The sequence below is a fragment of the Alosa sapidissima genome, chromosome 12 (assembly GCF_018492685.1).
Source record: "Alosa sapidissima isolate fAloSap1 chromosome 12, fAloSap1.pri, whole genome shotgun sequence".
NCBI lineage: Eukaryota > Metazoa > Chordata > Actinopteri > Clupeiformes > Clupeidae > Alosa > Alosa sapidissima.
Genome location: NC_055968.1, coordinates 7554268 through 7579267, shown reverse-complemented (window position 1 = coordinate 7579267; position 25000 = coordinate 7554268). Strand labels below are relative to the sequence as shown.

Sequence of the window (25000 nt, the reverse complement as noted above, 5' to 3'; positions counted from 1 at the left end):
AGACAGAGGGAGGGAGGATGCTTGTATATGCACAATCCTTTGGTCCAATATTGTCTTTGCATGTGTGCTATTTCTGTATGGTAGACCGCTTAAGGCAGAGGACCTTCTGAGGTTTTTAGAGGACGCTGCATCTCCTCGTAGACACGGACAGAAACGCACAGATTTTGAAAGATGGTGGAAGGAGAGTGTTGAAGCCCAAGATGGAGGGAGATGCTGGGAAAGCAGGGAAGGTTCCAGACATCTGTGCTGTTAGATTATCCTTGCCCAAGATCCAAACTGGACCCAAGTTCATTGACAGTGAGAGGACATGAAGGGAAGCTGGAGGTGTGTGTGTGTGTGTGTGTGTGTTTGATGGAAAAAGCCGACATAGAACTGCAGCTTTTTGCTCAGCAGGCAGGGAAACCTAATCTACCTTGCTGTTCCCCCAGAGCAGACAGCCACTGAGGCAGGTTAGGTTGCACACACAGTCTGTGTGTGTGTTTCTGACTGCTCAGGTTGTGGTTGAATGCATGGGCGTAGCTCTAGTGTAGACGGCGTGGACAGTGCGGTAAGGACGTGTATGTGTGTGCGGTAAGGACCGCGCCAACCCCCCACCACCTCTGCAGTCTTGCACTTTCCTGACACGTCAAAGACCTGACCAAGACCATGGCTGCAGACGTAAACGGATATTCCCACCACCATCACCACCCCCAGAATTTCCCTTGATTATCTCTCTCTATCTCTCTCTCTCTATCTCTCTCTATATCTATCTATCTCTATCTTTCTCTCTTTCTCTATCTCTTTCTCTCTCTCTATCTCTATCTCTCTCTCTATCTCTATCTCTCACTCTCTCTATCTCTCTCTATCTCTTTCTCTATCTCTTTCCACCTGTAATGCAGGTTTTGGACCCTAGAGTGTCCCTTTACACCATCCCTCCCTCTTGAGGCTGCTATTTCAGACAGATTGTGATCCACTTTTGATTCAATTTGAGTTGATGGGATGTTGTCCTTCAGCATGGTGAATTGGTCCTGTGTAGTGTGTTTGGTAATTGCGAGGACACTGATAAGTTGTTTATCTTTGGGTAAGACTTTGCTCTACAGCATGGTGAATTGGTCCTGTGTAGTGTGTTTGGTAATTGCGAGGACACTGATAAGTTGTTTATCTTTGGGTAAGACTTTGCTCTTCAGCATGGTGAATTGGTCCTGTGTAGTGTGTTTGGTAATTGCGAAGACACTGATAAGTTGTTTATGTCTGGCTAAGAGAGTCAGGTGAGGGCTGAGAAGGAGCTGTGTAGGAGCTGATGCAGCTGAGGCCTCCTCAGAGAGGTGTCTGCTCAGTCGCATGCCAAGGCTTAATAAATATCTTTGATGTTTTGTTTCTAGAGCGTTGTGATTTCGAGGAAACGACAGCCATTCTAGGACAGCTGCGTTGTCATATTTTACAGCCCAGTGTCCGTGTGTGACTGGTACAGCGTTGTTGAGAGAAAAAGGCCGATAGACAGACAGAGGAACAGAGAAAAACTCTGTCCAACTGGTTGTAAATACACCAGTGATTTATCCCGACATTGTTGCCTCTCAACTGTAGTATTTCTGCCTTGTAGCAGCACAATCCTCTTTAGGGCCAAGAATACCTCCCGTCCTTCAAGTCTTAAGTGTGTTGAATTAGTTATTAATTCTTGTTTGCGTCCATTTTGGCTGTTGCCTTAGTAACATGCCCTTGGTAATGGAAGTTTGCACTTTGCACGTGCATAAGCTCTGTTCCCATGACGATGAGCAAAGATTCCACACTCACTGATTTCATGCTTCCCCACAGCATAGCATCAGCCAGCTGGTGGAGTTAAGGTAACTTGGAACATTTTGCTATAGGGTTGTTATAGTATGGTTATGGTATTTAGCAGACACTTTGTCCAAAGTGACATACAAATAACAACAATACAATAGTTAAATTTAACAGTAAACAATGTAAAATGTTGGTAAGACTACATTAAGAATAGCAATAATAAACAACAATGTCAATTCAATCAATAGCCTAATGAAACTAAATAAATACTATAATATACTGTACAAACCATAACGCATAAGAAGCGCTTAATGAACTAAGCGCATGTGGAACAGATATGCCTTTAGACCCCTCTTAAAATACCCAAAACTATCACAGGAACGGAGAGCACTGGGCAGCTCATTCCACCCTCAAGAAACCACTGAGGATTTGATATACTGTATATCGATCATTATTCAGTCAGTTATTATTATTAGTGTTTTTATGTCTGCTATATGACTACTTTAAGCTGTTCCTTTTTGAATGGTAATGTTATTGTTCTATGTCGCTTTGTATAGTAGTGTAGAGGTAGTTGTGTGTGTGTGTGTGTGTGTATTTGTGTGAGTGAATATGACGGGCCTCTTAATATGCATTGAGTGTGAACACAGAGTGTGTTGAATTGAGGTCTGTGTGTGTGTGTGTGTGTGTGTGTGTGTGAGTGTAAGTGAATATGACCGGCCTCTTAATATGCATTGAGTGTGAACACAGAGTGTGTTGAATTGAGGTCTGTGTGTGTGTGTGTGTGTGTGTGTGTGTGTGTGTGTGTGTGGCCTTGGGAGTGGCCCCAGCGTGGCAGTGTTGCGTGGGGATGGAGGGCAGGGGGAAAGATGGCCAGTGCGATGGAGAGACACACGCAATGGAAAAATGGAGAGTGAGGTGGCAGATCAGGCCGCGATGGCCAAACCTACTCCTTCCTAACACCTAATTTTCTCCACCCGCCTCCCCCCCCCCGCCCGCCCACTAAACTCTCGTTCCGTGACTTACGAGCCGATATAAATAGCCATTAGAGGACACTGAGTGGAGAGGATCTGCAGCACCGGCTGACACCCACCATGTCTCCAAACCTGTGACGTTGATGATGGCTGCTGATATCTTACAGGCACAGATTGTGGTGTGTGTGTGTGTGTGTGTGTGTACACTCGCCAGGACGTTAGAGAACGTTGATTTATGAAGCCCGGCCCCTGAGTGACTCTCAGCAGAGGGAGAGTCGTAACTTTGCGGAATATATCTGAGAAGATGAAACCTAAGTGCACTCGCTCTGACTCTGTACCTCTTTCTCTCCCTCTCTCCCTCCCTCCCTACCTCCCTCTCTTTCCTTCTCTCTCTCACTCCCTCCCTCACTGTGGAAAGAATTTCTCGTTCTCCTCCCTAGCCCTCTCCCTCCTCTCTGGCCCCGTGCTCCGTGACCGGACTACAGAAATGTGTTTTCCATTGTCATCTGTCCTCCGTGCCACGCTCTGTTGTAACACTCGCTCCGCGTTCCACTGCACACTTTAATCCTGCCACTCCTCAGAGCAGGGTCGCCCCGATACCCCTCCATTCTCTCCTTCTCTCTCTCTCTCTGTCTCTATCTCTCTGTCTGATGCTTTTCCTGTTCTGTCTGTCCATCTCTCTCTCTCTATGTGTGTGCTGTGAATGTGTGCGTGCGCACTTATTCACTGGAGATCATATTGCAATCCAATCAGTTGTGTAATGGGAAAGCCAGCTGGAACCAAAGAACATATTCTGCTTTATGTGATTGGACATGATGTACAGCAAGCATCACAAAGGTGGCATATTCTCTTGTGTCTATTTCACTACAAGTTCTCTCCTAACCTCACTCTCTGCCTCCCACTGTGCAAGTGGTGGACTGTGTGTGTGTGTGTGTGAGCGAGAGAGAAGGAAGAGTCATGGGAGACGGCAGAGTGTTTTATTAGATTTTTTTTTTGTACTCTTTCCATCTTTAGTACGGGGTGTTGGCGTCAAGGCAGGGGACGGTGCCGCACCGGTTAATAGGTTCCACCTCCGGTCAGTCATAGTCTTCACGTGTTGCGTAGCAGAAGGTGGCCGTCCGCGTGAGGCCGGAGAAGCGAGAGCTCGGCATTGTTTAGCTCTCCATGCTATCGTGGGTCCTTTCTTGTTATTACTGGTGTGATTGTACTATAGAATTTGGATTATTCATGGAAATGCATGTATATTTGGAATGTTGTTGTTCGTGTGACATATACACATGAAAACACTTTCCATGGTAACCAGAATAAGTAAAGTAGAAGAGCGCTATTGCTTAATCCTTATAAATAAGATAAATAGCTGACTGGGAGTGTTGAATGAGGTGCAGTTTACATCATGGACCTGAACAAGCCACAGACCTTAAATTAACTTGCACAAATCACAAGCAATATACAGTACCATATATTTACATACTAAACGCTAGCTAAGCCATCTCCACATCAGAGAGGCACAGATTTCTCAAGTCCTCTTTGTGCTTGTGGGGTAACAAAAACATACTGTATACTTTAAACAACTGTGTGTGTGTGTGTCTATGTGTATCTATGTTTATGTGTGCATATACCACAACAGTTCCACACTACAGAGTGTCTTCCCTCTGGCACATATTGTAACTAAATATTTCATTCGGGGGCTTCCACTTTAAGAGTGAAAGAAGTTACTGACAGTGGGCAAAACTGGAGAAAATTGGATGGATGAACCAAGGAATGTGAGCAGACATCCAACAGTAGAGAGAGTAGAAAAGGAGATTGAATGTATTGATTACATTTTAACAGACGTAGGAGAGAACGACTGGAAGCAAATGGTACAGAATAAGGTTGGTTTTCTCCCTCTCTTTTTCTCTTTTTCCACAGCTCCATGTCCCCTATGTGTCAAAATGCAGTGTGTGTGTGTGTAGCACCAGACAAAGGTGGACTGTCGCTGTGCAAGTGTGTGTGTGTGTCTGTGTGTGTGTGTGTGTGTGTGTGTGTGTGTGTGTGTGTGTGTGTGTGTGTGTGTGTGTGTGTGTGTGTGTGTGTGCGCGGCCTACCCCCAGAGTAAACGTCCCTCCTCATAGACCCATGTGGGAGAGGCCCAGGACGTGGAGCGCTATTATTTTTTTGTTTTTTAAAGGCATTGTATAATTTAACATCAACCATGAGTTATGTGACTAGGGATTGTAAGTGTTAGGAGGGATTTTAGAGGCCTTTAGGGAGGAGTGTCTGTGTTTGTGTGAATGTGTGTCTGTCTGGTGGAAGAGTGTTTATGAAAAGTCTATTAATCAATCGGCCTGATCATCATGCGGACGGCCTTCATGGAGTAGAAGCCTCCCCCGTAGTCGGCCCAGAAGACTCCGTCCTGGAACTTGCTGCGGTAGACACCGCCACTGTACCACACGCCGTTCAAGTTGGTCTGGCCACAGGCGTTGTACCACCAACCCCCCTTATGGAAATGGGCGCAGTTACCTGCCAGAGGTGGAGGAGAGGGTTTGGAAAGGGATGCTTTAACACTTTACTTTGTATCACAATGAGTATTTTGAGTCTTTAAATGACTAGTTGTGCCTGTTACACTAACTGACTAAATATAAGCTGTCTGTCTGTCTGGATTTGGTATGATAACAGGCTAGTTAGATCCCGGCCTGCTGGGATTCTTACCTGAGAAGGCATCCCTGTCGCGGTCGAGTGTGGTGAAGGGCTTCCCGTTGTTGCTGCCGAGCGAGTCTCCGGCGTTGCCCTGATAGGTGCCCAGGCGAACACGGAAGCCCTCGCTCTCAGACTCCAGGCGGAAGCTGCTGTACTCGGCGTACACCTTCTTGCCCACCCAGTCCTCCAGCTCTATCAGGAGCCGGTAGTCGCCCTGCTTTGTCAGGTTGTAGATGTTGTCCAGGCCCAGCCAGTACTCGCTATCTATGTTCCCAAAGCCCTTCTGTAAAAGGCACGATACAAAAGTGTGGTTGGACATTGTAAATTGGATGTGCATTGCAATGAGCTATGCAGATGTGCTCCATTTCCTTTGTTTAGTAAGTCGTGATGCACTGTGAACTGAGGGACAGAAAGTGCTGCCCCCATTTAAAAGGCCCTATAGATTTGAGTTGGAGGCTGTCTTGATGCATCTGTGTGCGTGGGCTTTTTGTGCCTGTGGGGTTATTAGTCATGTATTGTTTTGTCTTCAAGTCATTGTTTGTGGGTGACGGCAGGGGAAATGTCTCGTGTTGAGGCCCTGTTTTGTGTGTGCGGTGCCCCAGTGATGTGGCCCTTTTTGTGGCGATCCAAGCTGGATTCTCCCCGAGCCAACCCCTCCCTCGGCTCATCTGGTGCACAGATCCTGCAAGGCCTCCGTTCAGGCTTGAAGAAACTCATGTCTCGGAGGATGAGTGGAAGGAAGAACGAGCCAGCAAAAGAGGGGAGAATAATTGGATTTTTCGCCGAGCAGTTTTACTGAGCGAAACCGGCTGGCGTTTTCCAACTGGAGTGGGGCGAGGCTAAATTGAATGCACTCCTGGCGCCAGCTGATAATGTGTGGAAGTGATGTTTCTTGTTCCCCTCCACTGAGGTGAATTTGTAGTGATCTGCGTCATCTGGCATTATTCTAGTAGTTTGTTTGTCTGTGTGTGTGCCTGGATTGACCAGATCCCTTTCTTTACTGTATGCAGTCGATTGCATGCAGTAGAGCGGTGTGCAGCAAGGCCATGCTGACCATTAGGGTGCTCTGACCATTAGTGTACATTCACCCGGCGCGTCAGCATCAGCGCTTCACTGTGGGCTTTCCAGACGTTTCCAGACGCCGATGCCCCATGTGAGCGTTAGGGAGCTCTTTTCCTTGGTTGTAGTTATGAATAAGTAGGATTCAACTAGCCTTTTAGCATCCCGCTCTATCTGTGCCCATTATACCTGGTGTTCTCTCTAAGCACCTTCTGTAAACCTCACAACACACATCTTGGTAATCTCAGCTCCAAGTCCACCACAACGCCTTAGTGCTCCCCTATTATATTGTTTTTACAAGCGCGGCCAGATGGTAGGCAGTGTTTTTCTATGCAGTGTTTACTTATATAATATCTTAATGTTTAGAATTAAACACCATATGTAAATACGTGGTGTTTATTTGTCCAAGCTCTTCCAGGGTTTTTCCAAAGGGTTACTGTGGGTGGGCCTGTCTGCTCTGCAATGCCACACCACGCGCACGTGTACACATTGACGCGGGTCCTACTAAGGTAAGAGAAGATGTATGTAGGGGGACTGACACCAGCTTCTGGCGTGTAGCTCTTCCCACCTCATCTCTCTTTTAATGCGGGAGTGAAGCCCATAGCACAGCCACACTGCCGCCCATCTCCCTCCCACACGCCCCTGAGACCGATCCAGTTTCAGGGAGCCCTGGTGCTCGGTGGTTTATGGTTTCTGGGCGATCTCAGTGGTCTTGCTGTATTTGTGGTTTTCTCTGAAGTTTGGAAGGAACCTCTGTGAAAGTGCTTCAGGATGTGCTGACAGCGCAGGGTTATGTAACCAAAGACGTTTAGGATCGAGCCTGGAGTCCAGAGGCTTTCCTGAAATAGCCCTTATCCCGCCCAGGATGTTTACACTGATCGTGCAGATAGACCCTCATTAGGACGAAAGGGCTGATTTGGATTAGTATCCAAGAGCCTGGCAGGTCGGAAAAGGAGATGCTACAGTAGATGATGGGACTGATGACTTGAGAGAAGCCCTGGGGGTGTGTGTGTGTGTGTGTGTGTGTGTGTGGGGGGGGGGGGGTTGAGGTGCTCAGAACGAGATGGGGCACAGGGGCCATTTGTTCAGTAGGGGCAAGTAACGGGCACCTTTAGTATCCTGAATCTTTGGGCACACTATGATGCTACTACTTCTGTACACTCTGACCACATTTTCGGGCTAGCTACAGTAAGGGATTTCCATTACAATTGTTTACTCTGGAATGACATTTTCTACCATTCCTTTGGATTCTGTTACCTTATAGTTATCCCAGTTCCTGAAGAAATTCACAGAGCCGTCTTTTCTCCTCTGGAAGACGGTCCAGCCTCCGTTGTCCAAACCGTGCTCGCACCACACTTGGATTAGCCGGTCGCTGCCCTCGGTCTTCAGCAAGTACATCCCGCTCGCCTTGTGGCCCGCCTGACGCACCTGGTAGCAGTCCTTGAATGGCCCTGAAAGAAAATCAAAACAAAAAGAAGGGAGAACAATGAGGTGAGGGGGAAGGACAGATAGGTCAAAAGGTCAACCAAACACCAACGTTCAACCACATGCTTCAGACATGACGTGGAGGTTTGCATAGAGTCAGTTGAAACTTTCTGAAGTGTTCCTGAATTGCATGGCCCTCAAGGGGCTAACCTTGTGGTCTCAACTCATCTGGCATGCAGATTTATTCTTGGTTCAGATGGCCTGCAGCTGACCTATGACAGGTTGACTAATAGGTGCTAGGCGAAAAATGACTGCTCAGCCTCATCCTGCACGTGAGGCTTTATTTCCTCCTCCGCTCTCTTCTTTGGCTAGGCAGAAGTTGGAGAGACTTCTCTTGCTAAGTACCTGTCCAAAGCCTCAAAGTGAAATTGAAGGTGAAGGCATTTATGTTTGGGTGCCAAATGTGTTCACTGTGCTTTTTATCCGAGCCTCCCACCATTTCTAAGGTCACATCTAATGACTCTCTGGAAGACTACTTGCATACATTTATTACTACTGTTGCACCTCAGGTGGCATTTCAGGTTCGCTTTAAGTACGATGCCAAACGGCTAAAAAAAAAAAAAACTTTCGCAACAGTGTACCCTGGCAGTGGCTGGGCTGTGCTGCCATCCATCTAGTCAGAGAGCCAGAAATGTCAGCTCAGACGTAAGTACCCACTCTAGATCGGCAGCCCAGCTCGCCTGCAATGCCGCCAGTGAACATGCTTGTCGGCCCTCCCTTGTGAAGATCATAATCTGGTTCTGGAATAGTGAAGCATGCTGAGGAGTGGGATGAAGTGTGTGTGTGTGTGTGTGAGAGGTCGGGGTGTGTGTGAGTTGGCTCCTGCTCAATGATCCCTACTGGAGCCACTGAGGTGGCCAGGATGTGGGTGTATCCCCAAGCCCGCTGTGCAAACACACACCCTCAAAGCGAGGTCTCCCAGAGCAGCCGTTCACTTGGCACACATTTAAACGTCGAGCTCTCGTCTGAAGAAAGTCTTTGTACTAGTCAAGGTTGAGATGTGGAGGTGAGGAGAAAGGAGGCGGTTTCCTCAGCTGGAGGAGGACCCCCCACCCTCCACCCCCCTGTAGTTTCTTGAGGTGCACCTGAAACCCTGACTCTCCCTCAGCTCCTGTTTGTTTAGAAGAGATTTGTCTTCATTTGCACCCATGCTGCTGCATTGGCTGGGACGGGGAGCTAGTGTGATGTGCCATCGACCCAGCAGACATAGAAACACACCGCAGGGGCTGATCCGCCAGGCTGAGGAAGAGCCTTAATCCCCGACCAGCCTCAGTGTGTGTTTAGGTAGACCAGAAGCGACCAAGGTTGGTCTACGCGGTCAGGGGAAAGCGACCGAGAGTAACCGAAGACCGTTTTCTGGTTTGGACTTCAGCTGAGAGGTGGAATATGAGACAAATGATATTTGGATCCTTCCAATCTCGCAGCAGGAGATGAAACAGACTTCATTTTTGTTTATCTTCATTCATCTCTGTCCTTGTTTTTTTTTTTTTTTTTTTTTTTTCAGTTCTTGCTCATATTTTTCTTGGGCTGGGACTATAGGAAAATGTCGAGTTCCAGTAGAGCAGCGGGGAATTAGAGAGGAGGGGTGTAGAGTTTCCTGAAATGTGGTGATCCGTGTCCCAGCTTCTAATCAGGGTCTATGATTAGGCCATGACAAACACTGAGAGAGAAAGCTCTCACCCCTACCGTGCACCACACACTCACACACTCACACTCGCGCATAAAATCACAGACGCATGCAGACCTAGACGCCATGAACTGTCTGCTTCAGTTAGATTGCAGACGTGATGACTATGAAAAAGACCTAGATGGCGTGCACAGAGATGAAAGCCAGGAGAAGCCTTTAATTTGGTGTTTTCTTAAGTGCCCAGTTCTCTTCACTGCAAGCGCACGTTTAGTGTTATTTTTGCTAATTCAGCTTTGATTTGGAGCCCAGCCATGGTCTGTACCCTCATACCTGTGTGTCCACCTTCCCCACTGTGCATTGTGGTCGAATCTATCTGACAAAGGGTCGAAAGAAAGTTCCCCATCCTTTCTTTCCCCTTCCACATTTTCCCCTCTTTTTTCCCCTTTCTTTCTTTTTCTCTCCCCAAACCTTGTGACCTCTCAGACGCTCCTTCCTTTTAACTCGTTACACAATATCATCTCTGTTCGAGGAAGAGGAGGCTTAGCAGGAAATATGCCACACTGCTGTGAGTGATGTGGTTCAGACGGGACCGGCATGGAAGTCTGGATCGTCTCCAGACGACTTACGCAGGGCGGTGCGTGGAACCGCGCCAGACAGATCCGTATGAGTCGTATGCTGCACATGAGCAGGACCCCCCCCCCCCCCCCCCCCACTGCATGCTGGTCCACTCTGCTCTCATCTCAGGAGGTGTTAGAGAATTCCGCTGTCAGGGGTCTCAAGCCATCCAGTTGCTGCTTGTTCAGATCCATCAGTCAGACCAACATGTCAGCTCATTTTTATGTGTAGAAACCAACCCTGTGAATTTGGGTCTGGACCGACTCTTCCGCAGTGTAATGTGTGCGTGTGTGTGTGTGTGTGTGTGTGTGTTTGTAAGGTTAGGAAGGAAACCAACTGCAGATGGCAGACAGGTTTGAGATGTACTGTACATGAATGCTTCCTGTGATGACCACAGGGGGATGGTATGGTGTTTACTATAATATATAATCATATTATGATGCAAGGCTTTACACACAAATCCTTTTCAAGCTTTTCAGCTGTGATTCGTCTCTTAGAACCAAAGACTCAATCCAGATCCAGACATTGCATTGGACTGCCTGCCAAAAAGTTTACTCTGTCTATTTTGTTTGCACTAATAATGTCCTATCAGTGTTGCCAGAGATTACATATTCATGTTTTTCCTGCTTAGCCCAGAACACCCTCCAACATGAATGCTGATGCTGAGGCCTGCTATCACTCGCAGACACAACATCTTGCTAACTTATTCTGTGGACCCCTCTTCCCAGAAGGCTTTACAGCCTTGAAAATTGATTTCATGCTAAGATGACTGGCTACGGACTATTTTGATTGTTCCCTCGTGTGTGTGTGTGTGTGTGTGTGTGTGTGTGTGTGTGTGTGTGTTTTTGTGTGTGTCCTGGTTATGAATGACTTAGCTGGTCAGCAGCCGCAGAGTGCATTTTGCTGCTTAATGTGTGTTGTACATCCACTACATCACTGTCCCAGTTATCAGTAGATGTTTTTGGAATTTTTTTTTTTTCAAAAGTGCACTCACATACGCACACAGAGTTCTGGGCACTTCTCCAGTGATCTCTCTCTATCAGTCTCTCTCTCTCTCTCTCTCTGTCTCTCTCCATTTTATTTTCTTTCTTTCTTTTTATAACTGACCTCTCTCTCTCTCTGGATCACCAGCCTCCCTTCTTCTCCAGTTGGTTTTTAAAAGGCATCGCTACAGCCATTGCTGCCAGTAATGGCCTGCAGGTTGGCCACCATCTCAACTCCTTTCCTTCCTTCTCTCCCTGTTTTATCTCAGCTCCCTTTCCCATTCACACACACACACACACACACACACACACACACACACAACCTTGCCTACTATTCTCTCCACTCTCACCCGTGATGGACTGCAGCCCCTGGTTGGACCTAATCCCTGCCATATATCTGAGCCTGTCAAGGGCAGATCTAGAGCTGGCAGGTTAGCGTGCTCTGCTTTGCTCTCCTTTCCTCTCCTGCCTGAGACCCTGTCTCTGGCCTACGCAGAGAAGAGAGGGAAAGAGTGAAGAGCAAAGAAGACAGAAAGACAGGGAGGGAGGGAGAGCGAGATGGATGAAGAGAGGCAGAGAGGTTTAAGCTGAGGAATGTTTGAGCCCCATTCTCTCCTCTTCTGGTGCCAGGACCTGGAATGCCGCATCATTCAGGGCCCCTTAAAACGTTACACAGATCAGATGCAGTTTGGAATGGGGTCTGGGTGGAGAGAGGAGTCCATCTCCTCCAATAGGCCTACCCTCCCTTACTTTAGTAGAAAATTGTTGACAGGGTCTGTTCCATGCCTTTTCACTGCCAACATCTTTGAAGATCATGGTGAAGGTTTGTAAGCCCACCTGCAAATCATATTATTTATCGCTACATTTCATCCAGTGTTGGCTGTTGTTGTGCTGCATAGCTTGAATACTATAATGTGCATCCGTGAAGTTTCAGATGGCCTATTTCAAGAGCATTATCCTTTGACCATTCAGCAGTCTATTGTTCTGTTCAATAATTGTTCTGAAATCATAGCTTTGGGGTAGAAATTGCCTCGTTTTCGGTCTTTTTACAGTCAATTTTCAGTCATGGTCACTCTGTACTAATGAAACCCCATGTTCTGGTCTAGACCTTGACCACCCATATCCCCATGTGCCGTCCTTACCTTCAGTGCTGAGTGTTGGTGGTGGCACTCCGACAGGACTGAGTGTGGGCGGTGGGTCCATGCGCGATCCGCGGGGTAGCGCGCGGTTGTGGACGCGCTGAATCTCGTTAGTGAAGCGCCCGCTGTTGACCGGAAGGCTCTCTGGCACCACCTGCACCAGCGGGGGCACGGCAGGCAGCTCGTGGCGTCCGCCGCCGTACGCCTGCAGGCACCGGTCCTCCAGCGCCGCGATGAGCGCCGACTGGTTGTTGACGACGCCGGCCAGTAGGCCGAAGCGCACCTCCAGCTCGCGGTAGCGCGAGGCCAGCCGCAGCATCTCGGACGTGGCGTTGAGCACGCGGTTCTCGAGCAGCGCCAGCTCGAGCGAGTTGTCGCGCTTGCGGATGATCTCGTGCAGCAGCTGCATGTAGAGCTGCGTGACGCGCGAGTTCATGTTGCGGCTCTCCTTGCGCAGCAGCTTCATCTCGTTCACCAGGTTGCCGTCCACGTCCACCACCAGCTGCAGCGTCTCGATCTCGCGCCGCTGCTTGTTGAGCACCTCGCGCAGGTCCGAGATGTCCATGCGCGTCACGCGCTCCTTGTCCGGCTCGGGCCCCGTGGCACTGGCACAGATGGGCCCTGTGATCCGCTGCTGCGGCACCAGGAAGGTGTAGCTGCACTTCTTGTTGGCGTCGTCGTTGGCCGCTCTCCGCTGCCGCCTCATCGTCTGCAACGGGTGTTGACTCGCCCGGCTAGCGCGGGCAAAGCCCCAAGCGGACAGACAGAGCGTGGCACAGAGCCACCACGTCACCCCTCGTCTCATGACCGACTCTTCTCCTCTCCCGTTCCTGAAGTCCTTGCACGTCTCCGTCTGCTGCGATTCTCCTCTGGCGAGCTCTGCTGAGTGCTTCTCCTAAGAGGGAGGGGAAGAAAGACAAACCTCAAGTCAACAAAAAGTGTGATGATTGCTGCTCTTTGGCTCTGGTGAAGGAATGTTTCAAACAGACACTCCAGCAGATGAAGACTGGGAGGCTATCACAGAGAAACGTAGGTGTTATTCTCAGACGAAAGGAGTGTGGAGACCTCTAACATCACAATAACACTGCTGAAAACACTTCTATTCCCAGTTATCTGCGAGTAACACATGAAACGGTTCCCTGAACTTGACTCTCTCGGGGTGACGCGTCTACTTTCTGGGAAGTAAACACGGCTAAAGCCGGGATAAGCTCGACTGCATGTGATGAATAGTGTGTTGAGACTTGTGTGGTACTGATTGGTGCAGTCAAAGGTGATAAATGATGTGAGGATGGCGTGCACATAAACAGGATGTGTGTGTGTGTGTGTGTGTGTTAGGTCATCACAGAAGTCCATTGCACTTATCACATACTAATCTTAATCCCCTTCTTTGTCAATGTTTCCCCATCCTTCCTCTCCCCCTCCATCTCGATCACTCTCTCTCTCGCTGTCTGTCACACAAGAGCACACACTCTTAAGCCTGGCTGGACTGGCGTGTGTCTTTTCGGACACTTCAGTTAAACAAAAAGCCTGTGACCCTTGCCCCCTGCAATCCTCTGGGCTCAGCTTGGTGTCTCGGCCGCCAAAAATGATTTGCACCTTCAGACACATCGGTCAGGCTCCCTGTCTGGCATCCCTATTTGTTCTGGGGTGAAGAGGTGGACTGTCCACGTTGTACTTATTCTCTCTTCTGTTTGTCTGTCTCTCTCTCATTTTCTTCCCCTCTCTCTGTCTCTCTCTGTCTCTCTCTCACTCTCTCTCTCTCTTTTGTCTGTGCTGTAGCCGGTTCTAATCTGGGTTTCACCTTTCTCCTCCTGCTGAGTCTGTTTCTCATCAGCAGTGTCACCCCCTCAGCTCGGCCCTCTCAACCCCGCTCATCATCATCCCTACCCCGTTCTCTTTCACACAGCCAAGGCCACCCCCACATCAGCTACACACACACACCACATCAGCCATACACCACACACACACACACAACACATCAGCCATACACCACACAACACATCAGCCACACACACACACACACACACACCACATCAGCCTTACACCACACACACACAACACATCAGCCACACACACACACACACACATACCGCATCAGCCACACACACCCATGCATACCAGTCTCTTTCATTGTATTGGCTCCTAAAAACTAGATCAGTGTCCTGGCTCAAGCTGCAGAAGCAAGAAACTGGGGCTCTGGGCTCGTCGTCTTCGTCGGCTTGGCTCTGGAGGGACGGCCTGGATGTTTTGCTTGCATAGATAATTGCTTCTCCAATTCTCCCTCAAGAGCCAAGCCGTGCAGAAAGTATTGACTGCTAATTATCTATCTGCTTTCATGGAAACAGATAGTCGGTATATACTCCCGTCTGATTGATTTAGCACAGCTGCTGTTGTGAAATGTTACGTGTGCACAGACGTTTTTGACGTCTAAAGTTTTCCTTTCATAGCAATAATGTTGTTGATGGCTACTCCTGATACAGTGTGTTTTCATTTTGGGGGTTGGGCTGCTCTGAACACTATGCCCTGCAAGCAATGTGAACAGCCCACTCAGTGGATGTAGTATTCTGTTACTGTTCTGTAACTATCCTCAGTGACCCCTCCAGTCCTTGATGACTTTACCATAGACGTCAGGAGGCCGTACGCAGACAGTGTCTGGTTGTCCGTATTAATCTCTCACCATCCATCCTCAATATTCCCCTGCTCCCTCCCTTTTTTTGCTATCCCTTTCCACTCTTAATCTGTCGTTCCTCTCTCTCTCTTTCCTCCCCCTCAAAGTTGCTTTTTATTCCTCTTTCTCTGGCCCTCTCCCTCGTGCTTTAGTTGGAAGCCTGCATACATGCAGAGTGTACACATCTTCTCCCTTAGTGCCTTTCTCCTGTCCCCATCACGCTCCCGCTCCCGCTCGGCTCTTTGGCACGGCGTGATCCGTGTTTCCTCTGGGGCACCGAGTGGAATTGAAAGCGCAGGCTCTTTTCCCGCCGAGGTTCACATGAAAGGCATTCCAGGTTTTGACTCTGAGGTCAGACATGCGAGCACGTACACAGCACCCCTGGTGAACCCCTCTTACACACACAAACACACTCTTTGCATGCTCCATCGCGTGCACGCACCCCAAGACACGTGAACAAGAAAGGCTTCTGGTCGCTGGCGAACGGGAACCTCTGCAGACTGAGCCGCCACAGGCCCCGTTGTGCTTTTCTCCTCCAGTCTGAGGAAAAGTTGAGATGAAGAGAATGTTTTGAAAGGCTCAGGGGAAATTAGAAACTTTGAAGGGAGGCTGATAAGTGACTTACTCCTGAGTAGCCCTTCAGTTTCAGTCAAGAGCTTCTTTCCTTCCCCTCTCTCACCAAGCCTTTTCTTGCCTGTCAGTTGGCCTTAATTCAGGGAGCTTTCCATGCATTTCCCTGCCGAAACGCACACTGCATCTGTACCCCCCCACCACCCCCTTAGACTTAAAGCCTCTTATCATTCTCGCCACGTCCTTCACTTTTCTCTGACTCAGCCCGTCTGTTTCACCCCTTTCATTCTGCCACAGCATCTTAGTTGGCCGTGGTTTAGGTGTAAGCGTCAAAGACAGTTTTTGGCATAAACTGTGTTGAAAACATCCCTACAAGTCTAACCGTTGCTCTATCGAAACACACAAACGTCATCTCCTTGTACATGTACCCCTTTAAACACATAAAGACGTGCACATTTGAATACAGCAAGAGAAAGAAAGTGGAAAGAAAGTTTGGGGGCAGAGAGGAGGGAGGGAGGTGTGGGCAGTTGGTGCATGCAAGGCTGGGGGTTCGGAGTAGATGAGGACATTGATGAAGAACTGGAAACGGTAAAAGTGGGTCAAAAACAAAATCCGCTTGGCCCGACCAGGTGAACACGACGGCCTGGCCTAGAACTGACTTCATGGGAAAGACACAACTCTGAGTCCTCGCGTCCAGCCCGCTGATCAACACTGATGTAATGCTGCAGACCCATGGCCTTCTGCAACCGAGACCAGGCAGCCTCCGCCTAATTCACCCTGACAGCCAATCCAGTGGAAATTAGGCTGAGGTTGGGACGATGTCAAACAACTGTTGGGCCCGCGTTTTTGTTTTTTTTACAACATCTTTTTGAGAGCATTGGGGGATGGAGAGGAGGGGAGTGGGGTTGACCGGAAGACAGCGAGCAGGGGAGGGGAGGTGGGGGGGGGGCAGAGCGATGTGAATAGTTTTGGCTAGGGCGGCCGGCCGGACGCCTAGCGTACTCTGAACAGATGTACCTCAGTCGGAGCACACGGCGGGATATTAGGGTGCAGCTCTGCACTGGAATTACAGAGTTGAAGGCCTGCAGAGGGGAAAGTGGGGCAAGACATATCCCTGCTCTTTTTTTCCACTATTATTAAAATAGAACAGGAGATTGCATTTATCTTCAGAAGATCACACAACGAGGAGGCTTACCCTTCTAGAAGTTATTAATAACAGACTGTGATATAAGTCAAGCTTTTAGGCCTGTGTGCCTGTAGTCATATGTTATTGCAACACACAATCTCTCTCATTCTCGCTCTCTCTCACACTCTCTTTCTTTCACCCTCTCACTTTCTCTCTTTCTCTCACACTCTCACACTTGCACACACATAGCTGTAGTGCAGTTATTATTGGACGAGTCCAACTTCCCCTCATCAGTACCGTAAATCAGTCCACATCCACCTCCATCCCGTGGTGTCATGTGCTATAACTCAGGGAGAGAACTTTATACGGTCATTCCTCATGTTTCTCTTTTAAGCCACTCTTTAAACTTTATATCGCTCTCGAAGAGTGCAGCTGCCAGCTCGGCCTAGACAGGCTTGTGTTGTGCTGGTAACGTGAAACGTGGTGTGAGCAAAAAACAGATTTGGAGGGGATTTTGGATTTGGATTTGGTGGCTTGTTTGCTTTTGTCATCATCACCTCATCACTCTCGAGTCCTGCTCTTTTGGTTCTATGACTCCACCTGGCGCGATGCCACCGCCACCACCCCCCAGCTTGGCACCGACGCGGCGAGGTGATGACTGCCAGGGTCTGCCCTCGTTCCTGGCGTCCTCTGTGCCTCCGCATGAGCTCATAGCGGCGCTCCGGTGCCGTCCATCTCTCGGGGGCCTGCCCGGCCCACCGCCCGCCTCCACTTTTAGATGCGGTTTGGCCTGCCGCGGCTGTGACTGCCTCACAAGTGCCGGCTCCTAGTGTGTGTGTGTGTGTGTGTGTGTGTGTGTGAGATGTTTTGGTTATCCACACTTTTTTTTTTCCCCAGTGGGCACGTAACTGTTGGGTTGTGTGTGTGTTTTTTTTTCTTGCTGTTTTTTTTCATGGAAAACTGGGTTTTATTATTAAATGGGGTTTAGTGTTGAAGTGAACCTGACAGCGGTGAGGGAGAGAGGGAGAGAGAGATGGAGAGATGGAAGAATGGAAAGAGAGAACATGGAGTTCTTGTGTTTTCCGGAAGAAGGGAGTGATTGCCAAACATGACGAGCAACAAAAAACATGAGCTGCAGCTCTCCAACGTAAACAGGGACGGCTCACTGCAGACCACACGCAGATTTCTCTTCCATCCCAACGACTGCACCAACCCAAGATCTAAGCAGTCCAGTGACGGACCAGCAAAGACACAGAAACACAGTTTTCTCGTACCCACCGCCAATTTATTTTTCATCCAGCATCTGGTGATGGGCCAAAAACGTCAGCAGACACAGACAGACAGAGGTTTGGTGTGTGGTAACAGTTTCAAAGGGAAGCCTGGGAGTTCTGCAGTGCAGAAGGCAAAGATGGTCCATGTGGAAGTGTTTGTGTTTTGTGGAGACTGCAGCCTGTGAGCAGCAGACACAGTCAGCGCAGCGTGACCAGAATGTTGCCAAATGAGTGTTCTGATGAATATCTGGGTTCATCGAATTCAACATGGAATTTTAGAACCTTAGATAGATAGATAGATAGATAGATAGATAGATAGATTGATACTTTATTGATCCCCAAGAGGAAATTCAAAAAGAATTCACCTTAAGTTGTTGCAGAACAGAATCTTTTGTTAGAATGTTCAAAATTCCCCTGCTGAAGGATTAATGTTTGCCCTGCCACTCTCCTCATTCAGTACAGTGAATTACAGTAATTTCCTGTGATTTAGTCACATTGTGTATAAACCGCAGAGCAGTGTTTTAGGGAAGTTAAAAAACCAAAACCATAATAATACCATATTAACTGCCCTCATGTATTAACCTCATAGCTGAAGAAATTTTGAAATTGAAATTTAGAAATTGAAAATATGATCCTTGTGTAAGTGTTCTTGTTGTGTGGAGGTTGCAGCCTGTGATCAGCTTTAAAGGTCCTTTTTCAGAACCTTTAACTCTGAGTATTCCCCCTTGGACCCAAACGTTCTGGCCCTGTCTGTCTGCATTGTAAACCCACTTAGGATAACAATAATTCTGAGTGTTTTGATAGACAAGGATAAAGGGAAAAGAGGAAGTTGAGTGGATTTTAGGGCTAAAAAAAAAATCGATTCTGTTTTCTTTTTTTTTTTCTCGAATGGCCAATGTATTTCCCAGCCTTTAAAAATATCAGTGCTCCCCACATCTGGCAGTCAGACTTTCCCAAGGCTGGTCCAAGTGGACCGGGCCAGTACACACTCACATGTCCATACACACAGACACACCAAACGCATCCATCAATCTGAAGGATAAGAGAGGGAAGAGAGAGAGAGAGAGAGAGAGAGGCGGGGGGGGGGGGGGGGGGGGGGGGGTTATATTGTCTGGCATAACGGCTGGACATGTCAGAGTTTCATTGGGTATAGCCCGCAGTAATAAACAAGCCATCTCTGAGCACGGACGGTTTAATGTGGAATCAAAGCCCCTACTGTTGAGCAGCAGACCTCAGACCCGCTGTCCAAGCCGCCGAGGCAGCCAGCGCCCTCTCATCTTTAACCGTGGCGCTTTTTTATGCTCACAGTACCACCCCTGAAGGAGATGTATAGACACACACCCACACACACACATGTGCACACACACACACACACACACACACACAAAGACACCCAAAGACACCCAAGTACAACATGTTAGCAATTAAGGACACTGCACAATAGCCTGAGCGGGGATCAAAGATCAAAAAGGCAGGATGCTTGGCACAGAGCTCTCTGGTTCCCTCAGGGGTGGGAAAGGGCGATGACATAATTAAAGAATCAAGGGAGAAATGGAGGGAGGCAGGAAGGAGGAGAGGAGAAGAAGAGAGGGAGGGAAAGATGAGTAGAGGAGAAGTTCTGAGGTCATGGCCTACGAGTGATCTACAGTTGCTGTGGGATTGGGTATCGGCCGGCCCCCTTTCTCTTGGACGTCCACGCCAGGGGAAATTGAGGTTGGCGGAGTTGGCAGCGGGAACGGGAGCCAGAGTAAATGGGGTGGATTTATTAGGTGGACCAAACAAGCACTTGAGGGGGAATAATTGGTGTTTGAGTCGTCACTCTTGAGAGAGAGAGAGAGAGAGAGAATCATTGGAAGTTATTAAAGTATTGGAAGATAAGCGTCTTCTTTTCCCTGGGTCTTGTGTCAGGAGCAGTGGTGTTGGGAAAACTCACAGAAACTGCTCAAGTGAACTTCTGAACTTTTTTTTTTTTTTTTTTTTTTTTTTTGCCACCGGCTCTTTTGAGTAAATCTGTGTCTGGCTCCAAATGAACTTCCCAGGTAATCCTATTGAGAGTGTGTGTGTGAGGGAAAGAGACTATGTTTTGGGTGTAACCTCTTTCACCTCCGCCGCCACATCGGCAGGTCCATAAACAGATGCCCTCACAGTATAACACACTCAATGCAGCACTGTGTGTGTATGCGTGCATGTGATCGCATGTGCTGAATTAAGTGTGTGAAGAAGAGGAAAACATGTATTGATTTTTTTAGAAAAGCTGGCCTGGTTGAGAATACCAAGCAGTCTGACTTCATTCTCACACACTCACACTTGGTGATGTGTTCAGGCATGCCTTCTCACACATGCAAACTGATGACGAAGCTTGGCTGCCACTGAAAACTCCTGAGCTTTACATATTGCAGATAGTACTTGGTGTTATTAATTAAATCATGGCTGTGGGCCCCCATGCATCTGTTTACCGTCAGGGCACTTTTTGCAGTCTCAGCTCAAGGTAATGTCTTGTGTGTGTGTGTGTGTGTGTGTGTGTGTGTGTGTGTCTCTCTCTCTCTCTCTCTCTCTCTCTCTCTCTCTCTCTCTCTCTCTCTCTCTCTCTCTCTCTCTCTCTCTCTCTCTCTGTCTCTGTCTCGGTTTCTCTCCACCTCTGAAACTCAATTAGACTCTGGAATACTCTGTGAAACCCAGGTACCTAGCACCCCTTTGTCCCATTTCTCTTACCACCTTTCATCTGTTATTTATTGTAGGGCTCTCTCTCTCTCTGCCTCCCCAGTTCCCACCTCCCCCTTTTCCCCTCGGATGAAATTGATGAAATTACAGGCCTGGGTGAAGGGTGGAGCTGTTGCAGATGGCGGGGCAGCAGCGCGTGGGGAGTCCAGCGAGTCGGCCGGAGCTCCTTGTGGCCAGCCTTAATAGGAAGCTGGAGAGCTGGAGCGTACCCTTGGGGGGGGAGGGGGGGTTCTTAGGGGCTCTGGGTAGCATCAGCATCAGCCGTTCGAATCTAACTCCGTTGGCCGCTGTAAAACACAGCAGCCAATCCCCCCCACCCACCCACACCAACTGCCAAAGCCATAATAAGCTGGAACCTCTTGTGGGGGGTTTAGCAGCATAAACCTGTGGCTCTTTCAGCCAAAGCCTTCACCTCAAAACCAACCCCCCACCCCACCCCGCTCCGCTCCACGACATTTGCATTTGCTACAGCGCTACCGGAGCGGTCAGCCCACATGGTTCCAATCAGGCTGCAGCGGCGGCCGAGGAAGAAAGAGGGGGCCAGCTCATGGATTTGTTTGTCAGTCTATTTATTTAGTTTGAGAATCTAAATGCCCCGCGAATGAGCCGTGTCAACTCCTCACATGATGCTATGCAAGGGCATGTCCGGTGTGAGAGGGCCATCACTGACATGGATGAGATGTGTGTGTGTGTGTGCGCGCGCGCGCCCCCATGTGAATACGTGTGTGTGCACACGCATCCTTCGAGGGTCAAGAGAGTTTCCACCTCTCTCTCAGCAGGCGTAGCGGCTCATGTAAGTTTATGGAGATTGGGGAGGGTGTGTTAATGATTTGTAAAACGATGATGAATGGCTCCCATAAGTGACTGACGGACATAGAAGAGGGGGAGACCAATTTCCATGTACATATACGTGTGTGTGTGTGTGTGTGTGTGGTTGGTAAACCTCTTGTGGTCTATTGAAGAGCCAGGACAAAGGTCTGTGTGTTTATGTACTGGCAGGCGTGTGTGTGTTCCATGTTGCGGCTGCGGTCATAGGGACCGCAAGCAGTTTTGTGGAAGTTTAACCTATGAGTTGGGAAAGTGTGCATATAAGTGTATGTGTGTGTAACTTATGTATGTGTGTGTGTGTCTGTCTGTCTACACGCTTGTTTGTATACTGGCAGCTAGAGGCATTTATGTTTCTATCCCCAAACATAGCAGTTACCAGGGAAACGGCACGTCTGTCCTAGTCTTTGCACCCCTCTGGAAAATCGGCATTTGCTGCTCTCACAGCTGCTCACTTTAATATGGATTGCACTTATTCACTCACTCTTTCTCTTTCTCTCTGTCCCTCTCTCTCTGTCTCTTTCTCTCTCGCTCTCACTTTCTCCCTCACTCTCTCTTTCTCTCTGTCTCTCTTTCTTTCTTTCTCTCTCACTATCTCTCTCTCTCTGTCTCTCACTGTCTTTCCCTCTCTCTTATGTCTCAATTTTTTAATTCAATGGAGCTGTATTGGCATGAAAAAAAATTACAGTTTGTATTGCCAAAGCATACATGTACGTAGTAGTGTGTAAAGAAAGAAAACAAAACATCATAAATCATGCATTACTGCAACGGTAATGTATGTGTGTGTACGTGATGTGGATTGTGTGTGTGTGTGTGTGTGTGCGTGTGTTTGACTTGTTTATGTGCTTCACTGATGAAGTGATTCCCTTTGTTTATGGCAAGCATCTATATATCTTGCACTCTTTTGTTCCTCTCCTAATAATATTCTTAGACTTGGATCCTTAAAGTTTTGAAGGTCTGGGTGCATTTCTCTGAATTTAGGACTGAATTGAATCCCGTATCTCTCTCGCTCTCCACATTTAAGTGTAAGAGAGCTACGTTTTGGTGACGTTACTAGGCATAACTACTTTTCTAGAGCAAGGGTTGGCATGTTGCATTAGAGATTAGCATGGTGCCTTAGACGTTGGCTGGGATGCGATCAATAGGTGTGTGTGTGTGTGTGTGCGCATGTGTGTGTGCGTGCCTGTGTGTGTGTGTGCGTGCCTGCGTGTGTGTGCGTGTGTGTGCGTGTGCTGCTGCAGGCTGGTTTTGCTTAGAGGCATCCAGAGCCGCTGCTATGTCTCAACTGCAGCTGGGCTTGGTCCAGTCCAGTCCAGTCTGATTCCGAGAAGAGCCAGCGGAGCCCCTGACATACGGCGTTGCAGCTCCCCAGGCGTCTAGCCCTCACCTCCCTCCTTCTCACAGTTCCGATTCTCTCACTCAGGGACCTCATTCTTCTGCACAAAGCTGACAGGCTCCTTTCATAACCTTTCAGTATTTAAGCGTAATTCACATTCTTTTGGTCAAACGCTGCATGGTTATTCTTCATTCATGATTAGACATCAGGCTAATAATCATTCTTTCATGGATGTTTCTTTGCATTCAGATTGAACTCTATATATTATTTTCAACATTATTGTGCAGAAAAGCCTGTCGACTCTAAGCCACAATCAGTGTTTCAGACCAATCTAAACAATTAGTCAGGTTAAATGGTTTTGTTTTTGGTTATGCAATGTTTCTATTGAGGCACAGAACTCCTCCGAGGGCTTGTGCAACTGGCACCACTTGAGATAATTGACCAAAATGAGTCTCCTTCCTCGTTGCTATGCCAGATTGGCCCGCCGCTGTGCTGTTGCTCTTTTGAGTCTTAACGCAGGTGCTGTTGGTGATTGCTTTGCCAAATGCTCCGGCACAGAATGTTCTACATACGGGCCTGCCAGTAGCCTTCCCGTGTAGGGAAGCGTCTCATGGCTGCAGTGTTTGTACACAAAAGTGCTGGGAAGACACAGAGAACTTGTGCTGACCCGCTGCTCTCCTCCTTTGAACTGGGCCCCGGGGACTCGCACCCTGTTTGGTCGTGTTCATTAGCGCTCATTAAGACCGCATGTGGGAGCGCAGCGTGTGAACTCGCAGCGTGTGATGCTTCCCATCTGAGTTCACACAGTGTTTCTCTCTCTCTCTGTTTTGCTCTCTCTGTCCTTTTTCATCTTAGTTACTGTGATCCTCATGCCCTCTCCTGCTCACCCTCTCTCTCTCTCTCTCTCTCTCTCTCTCTCTCTCTCTCTCTCTCTCTCTCTGTCCCTGCATGTCGGTCTCCCCCACCTCCCTTCCTTTCTGCTGGTAGGTATTGACCAGTAAGTGCAGTGCTTGCTAAGCCACAATCACCTGCCCTCCTCACCAATCCAGAGTGGACATGCAGTGATTGAAAGGCTTTAAGCTGTGTCTAATCACAAGTGGTGATGGTGCCACAGACGCGCCTCCTAGCCGGCACTCAAAGCCCTCAGTGTCACGGCTGGAGGTCTTTATGTGCTGGGGCTCATATCGGGTGTCCGTGGCGGGGACACTGCTCCCACCAGGAAGCCTTTAATGCTTAAAGTGACCTTGTGTCTTTCGGGGTTTGTTTTTTCTATTCAGACAAGCCCCCTTCGGCATGAATGGAGCCCCTATTCTATGCACACGGAGGACACAAGTGACCCTGTATGGAACAAACCCCCCACCACACACACACACACACACACACACTAGCACGCACACGGTCAATCTCGGGCCCCACAATATGGCTGTGAGAGAACAGGCAACGTGTCTCCGAACGCGCCCGCAGCCCGGCGGCTTATCCAAACAAATAAACACAGGCAGATTCCAGCCACGTTAGAGTGCTGTCCGTGCCCTAACCCCCGAGCCACATTCTCCAAATCGCTCCCATCTCGGCCCTTCAGTTTGCCCCGAAAGAAGGAGAGAAATGGAAGAAGGCAAGCCATAAACACGGAGGGGGGAACTCTGATATTCTGTCTCTGTGTCTCCCTCGCTTGTTTGCCTTTGATCTTGCCCTAGTTTTCTCTGTCAGTTGACTCCGGATGGACGGAGTGAAGGGGGGTAATCCAACGAGAGGCGTTCAGGAGCGCCCCAGCGGCTGGAGTGCTCGCGCTCTGGAATGTTGGGATGCGGATTTCTGCTGTTGCTCCGATAGTCAGGAGGGAAAAAAAGGAGAGAGAAAGAATTTAAAAAGCACAGCTAAACATTTCAGTGTGGGCTAGCTCAGGCACGGAACATCCTAACCTCATTTTGGAACCTTTCCATCTACACAAAAGACAGAAGGAGAAAGAGGCAAGAAAAGGAAAGAGAGAGAGAGAGAGAGAGAGAGGGAGAGAGAGAGAAAGAGGAAAAGCGCAACAAGCTGCAGAAGCAGGGGGCAAAGTTTCTGGGGGTTTGATGGGGCTGGTAGCAGTACCAGTACGTACCTTAGTGGCAGTGCTGTGCCTGCGTGAGAAGATGCTCACATGTGCAGCTGCTCCAACTGGTGTTCCTCT

General features: G+C 48.7%; 2 protein-coding genes across 2 annotated transcripts in view; one reads left to right on the top strand and one right to left on the bottom strand.

Moving 5' to 3' along the window:
• The window catches only part of ralgps2 (Ral GEF with PH domain and SH3 binding motif 2), an 87981-nt gene that overhangs the window by 40109 nt on the left and 22872 nt on the right, over positions 1-25000 (top strand).
• On the bottom strand, positions 3693-24994 carry angptl1a (angiopoietin-like 1a). The gene is made up of 5 exons (XM_042057341.1): positions 24932-24994; positions 12317-13208; positions 7722-7915; positions 5418-5688; positions 3693-5228 (listed from the first exon to the last, which is right to left on the bottom strand). Exons 2-5 carry the CDS (start codon positions 13116-13118, stop codon positions 5041-5043), a joined length of 1455 nt encoding a protein of 484 aa, XP_041913275.1. The 5' UTR covers positions 13119-13208; positions 24932-24994; the 3' UTR covers positions 3693-5040.